This window comes from Nematolebias whitei, chromosome 13 (genome assembly GCF_014905685.2).
Source record: "Nematolebias whitei isolate Nwh7 chromosome 13, NemWhi1, whole genome shotgun sequence".
Lineage (NCBI taxonomy): Eukaryota > Metazoa > Chordata > Actinopteri > Cyprinodontiformes > Rivulidae > Nematolebias > Nematolebias whitei.
Window position 1 is genome coordinate 4,866,475 of NC_056510.1, and position 5,131 is coordinate 4,871,605.

At 40.1% G+C, this 5,131-nt stretch overlaps 1 protein-coding gene across 1 annotated transcript in view; it reads left to right on the forward strand.

The window, feature by feature from the left end:
* The window catches only part of gtdc1 (glycosyltransferase-like domain containing 1), an 11,571-nt gene that overhangs the window by 476 nt on the left and 5,964 nt on the right, over window positions 1-5,131 (forward strand). Inside the window, exon 2 of the mRNA XM_037687158.1 lies at window positions 4,872-4,888. Within this exon, the coding sequence (XP_037543086.1) occupies window positions 4,872-4,888 (17 nt within the window). The remainder of the gene's footprint in view (window positions 1-4,871; window positions 4,889-5,131) is intronic.

A 5,131-nucleotide genomic window follows, 5' to 3' on the forward strand; every position in this document is an offset into this window, starting at 1 on the left:
GAATAAAACCTGGATTAATCCTGAATAAGACCTGAATAAATCCTGAACAAAATGTAGATTAATCATGAATAAATCCTGAATAAAACCTGGATTAATCATGAATAAATCCAGAATAAAACCTGGATTAATCATGAATAAATCCTGAATAAAACCTTGATTAATCATGAATAAATCCTGAATAAAACCTGGATTAATCATGAATAAATCCTGAATAAAATCTGGATTAATCATGAATAATTCCTGAATAAAACCTGGATTAATCCTATCCTGATGCATGCTCAATAATCCAGGTAGAAAAAAATTAATCCTGAATAAAACCCGGATTAATTCTAAATAAATCCTGAAAAAAAACTGGAATAATCCTGACTAAAACCTGGATTAATCCTGACTAAAACCTGGATATTAATCCTGAATAAAACCTGGATTAATCCTGAATAAATCCTGGATTTAATCTGGATTAAACCTGAATGATGCAGAATCTGTTGGTGTTTTATTTTACATAATAAAACATGGTTTATTTTGACTTTATTGCTCAGATGGTTTAATTTTACTGTTTTCTACATTGTTAGTAGTCACAATATTTATTTCCTTTATGAAGGTTTCATTTGAACCTTTATCTCTGAGTAAATTTGGTCCTGAAACCATCACAACCATCTCCTGATGCATGCTCATCGGAACCATCAGCTTCTGACTCATTCCTGACCCATTGTCTGATTTAACCAGAACCAGAGGGACTCGGTGCTGACTCATCCCATCTTACCCCGTTAGAAACACACAAAGGAACCTTGAGACATGTTCTGGCTGCCTCTGTAAATGATAAATGGACTCTACTTCTGTAGATCCTTTCTATCTTATGAAGGCACTCAAAGCTCTTTACAACAATCTGTGCCTCATTTACCCATTCATACAGCTCTATACTAGATCTACACAAAGCTAATTGAACAAATAATTCTAAAGAGGCTAATCAGAGCTTTATCACATTCAGTCACCTATGGGACACACATCGGAGGCAACAAGGGGTTCAGTGTCTTGCCCAGGGACACTTCGGCATGTGACTGCTGGTGGATTCGAGCCCCCAACTCTTGCATTGGAGGACGACTGCTCTAACTACTCAGCCACCCATTCAGTCTGGTCCATTCAGGAGACACACTGAGGTCCGGAGGCTGCGCTTCTGTACCATCGAGTGAGGTAGTAACAGAGCCGGTCAGGCAGGCCAACGTGTGAAGAAAAAAATTAAAAGACGTGGAGCTGCAGCTCAGTAATGTGATGAACTCATGACAGTTGCAACTGCGTGCTTGTGGGATTCATATATATATACAGTATATATATACAGTATATATATACTGTATATATATATATATATATATATATACACATACATGACAACCTTCTAAAAGTAAACTAGAGAAAAGTTATTCAAACTGTCTCCTCCTTCAGAACAATGTTAATCTGGCTTGAACAGGTTTAAGTTTTCTTACAACTTTAATGTTTCATTAGAGAACACTACACTATGTACTTTTACTAAGGCCATGTACACAGTAAACTGTACTTTTACTAAGGTCATGTACACACTATACTTTATAATTTTACTAAGGCCATGCACACTGTAAACTGTACTTTTACTGAGGTCATGTACACACTATACTGTGTACTTTTACAAAGGTCATGTACACAGCATACTGTGTACTTCTAGTAAGGGCATGTACTTTACTTGAAAACCTTTAAGAAGTGACCTCATGACCAATTTGGGCCAGCTTTGGTAAGTCAGGATCAGAGTGCCAAGGTCCCCGTCTTCGGCCACTGCCCATGGCATCTTGCACCCGACTCGTATGGCCCCTCCTGCAGGTGATGGGCCCACAGGAATGCAAACTCGTGTTGCTCATTTGGGCTGAGCCCGATCGGACCCCATGGGTAGATACCACTCTTCTACATGCCTGTGTCCAGGGTGGATCCCTGGTAACCCACATCTGGGCAAGGGACACTCTTTGGGCTGTCACCTAGGACCAATGTACCTTGGGAGACCCTTCCAGGATTATTGCCCCCAACAGCAGCATAGCTCCTAGGATCATTCAAGCACACAAACTCTACCACCACGATATGGTGACGATTCAAGGAGGAGCAACATTTCTAGTAAAAATTTAACAGCTGTGCCATTAAGGCCCTGTTGAGCAAACCAGTTGTTCCAGTGTCTCCTCAAACTGTCAGGAACTCTCAACTCACTGGGATCTATTAGTCCTTCCACTGATAGAGCCTCAGGTGGTGGGGTCCCTCCTCTGATACAAAGGACCTGGGACAGGACTTGTCCTCATTGAGTCCACAAACATGTTCGTGAGGTAGATTAAAAAAAAGAACACACAAACGGTTATCACGCAAATACAGACAGTAGCGTCTCACAATCAGTCACAGGCAGTGTACAGTCCTACACACATTGGTCACCGAAGTCTTAACAGACTAGTTTGGCCGTAGTTTAACTTTAACAGTGATTAATGTCATTTAATGGTAATTCTAACGAAAATGTTTGCGTATTTCTGGCGGAAACGTTAAAAATTTGCCAAAACGGCCTCGTTTTAATGTCATCTTTATAACAAATTGTCATTCTTTTCAAGCTCTTCTGAATGTTCGACCAAAACATGAAACTTTTACGTTACGCTCCTTGCATCATCGCTGTTGCTGACCACGTTCAAACAATAACAATGCAAATATAAGCGCTCTACGTGCTGTTCTGTACAAACAGTGTTTTAACTGGGCCTCTTACAGTGCAGGGGGTGTGACGTGTTGTTCACGATCTGGAGCAGTTTCCTCAGCATCCTCGGCTCAGACACGTCTGTCAGAGACGGCAGGTCCACTCCCAGAACTGAGCCAGCTCTCTTGACGAGCTTATCGAGTCTGTTGGCAATATATCTTGTACTGATGACTAAATGGTAAATAAATACTACACTGCTAATAAAAGTAACAAAGTTTTACTTACTGTTGCTGCGAGTAGCCGCCATTTTGAATTCTGAACTGCCTGAAAATTGACGCAGTGTCACGCCCCCAGCATCGACCAATCAGAAGCCTCGGCAGATAAATGAGAACTCTTGTCCAAGCCCCGCCCATGGATCAACACAACTGATCAAAAACAAACGCGGAGGAAGAGCATCGCCATTTATTGCATCGTTACGCAGGTCAGGGATAAGGCGGGGAATCTTCTAGGTACAGGAAACGTTTACAAAAAACTTTTCACCGGCTGCTGGCTTTTTCTTTTGTAACCTTCAGCTTTTAGATTCTGTTCATGTGCTGGAGAAGCTTGTTGTTCTGAAAGTTCTTCAGTTGTTCACCTCCACTTCAGTTTATTCAGATTTAATCAGAACCTGCTGAAAAGGTTCAGGAACAAGAACTGAAACTGAGAGAAGGATTCTGAAAGCGCTGAGGGAAAATGGAAAGAGATGACAGGGTCAGGTGTTTATACGTGATTAATAATTAATAATAATTATGTGTTAGTGTTCCTCCACTTTTAATATTTATGATCAGTTTGAACTTGTATAAGACGTTCTTTTGTTTGTTTCTCAGCATTTATTTATATATTTTCAGTTGATGTTATTGAGACCTGCAGTGAAATCAGTCCTAACACTCTGCATACCTTGATAAGATTATTATAGTTTAGCTTCTTCTTGTTGTCCCGGTGTCTCTGAGGTTCGACACAAGCCTCTTTGATTTGACTTCAGTTTTTGTAAAAGTGTGAAATGTCTCGTCTGCAGAGTAAAGTCCTCACCGTGACGTCTGAAGTCTAAACGAGTTGACAGCTTGTTATTCTGGAGGTCAAAAGGTTGAACACGAGGAGTTAATCAGCCCTCGGACACATTTTCATATTTTACATTATTTGGACGCATTCAGGAAACAGATTGGTCCGTTTTGAGCACAATGGCGGACATTGTGCTTCTGTTTCCAATCAGATTCTTATTTCTGACACATTTACATGGAGGCGACTCGTTGGTATCTGTCTCCGGCAGAAGAAACAGCTCATTTCCTCCTCCTGATATGAGCGGCAGCAGCAGATATGGGCTGATTGGGCCGTCTGTGGGCGAACGCTGAGTGCTGCTTCTGCTGTATTAGCTCCCATTGTGGGCAGCTAAATGGAGGGTGGACTGGAAGTCTCTGGGAGGGGATTCAGTGGAAGAACGGGGAGCTCAGGGACCGTAAGCCGTCCACTTCCTGCCGCTGGCTGCGTAAACCTCCCCGCAGCATAATGGACTCCTATCAGGACGCAAATAGATGGATGTTCCAAGGTTTCTGTGGTTTGTAGCTGCAGAGTTAACTATTTGCACAATAGTTGGTCATTTACTTTCTGAGAGAAGGGTGAGCTGTGTGGCTCCATCAGGCTGTTTTTTTATTGGCTCCTTCGTCCTCAGACAGTTCAGGTTGATTCCTCTCATCAATATTTCAGTCATTAATGTGAAGCACTGCAAATATTACAGATATTTATGTAAAACATGGGAGACTGCGACAAAGTGAAGGTTCAACGCAATTTGCTGCTTCCTTAGATAGATAACATTTACTAAGTGCCTTTTTTAACATCTGTGAGTGTTTTTGTACAGTGCCCTGAGACGACGTCTGTTGGGACTTGGAGCTACAGAAATAAACTGAATTGAAATGAAATATTACAACTATTAATGTGAAACACTTCAAAATTTTACAGATATAAATGTGAAACACTGCAAGAATTACAGTTATTAATGTGAAACACTTCAAATTATATGGATATATGAAACACCATAAATATTACAGATATTAATTCAAAACATTTCATATATTAGTTTTTATTGTGAAAAACATGAAACATTAGTTAATGTGAAACACCACAAACATTAGTTTTTAATGTGACACACTGCAAGAATTACAGTTATAAATGTGCAACACTACATCACAAGTATTAAGTTAAAAATAAAAAATACTACAGTTAATAATATCCTGATGCATGCTCAATAATCCAGGTAGAAAAATCTAAAAAAGATAAATCTGGTCCTCTGGACATTAAAAAAACAACAACAAAGCAAATAAAAAATAAATAAATGTAGAAACGTTTCGTCTCTCATCCAAGAGACTTCCTCAGTCAGACTGAGGAAGTCTCTTGGATGAGAGACGAAACGTTTCT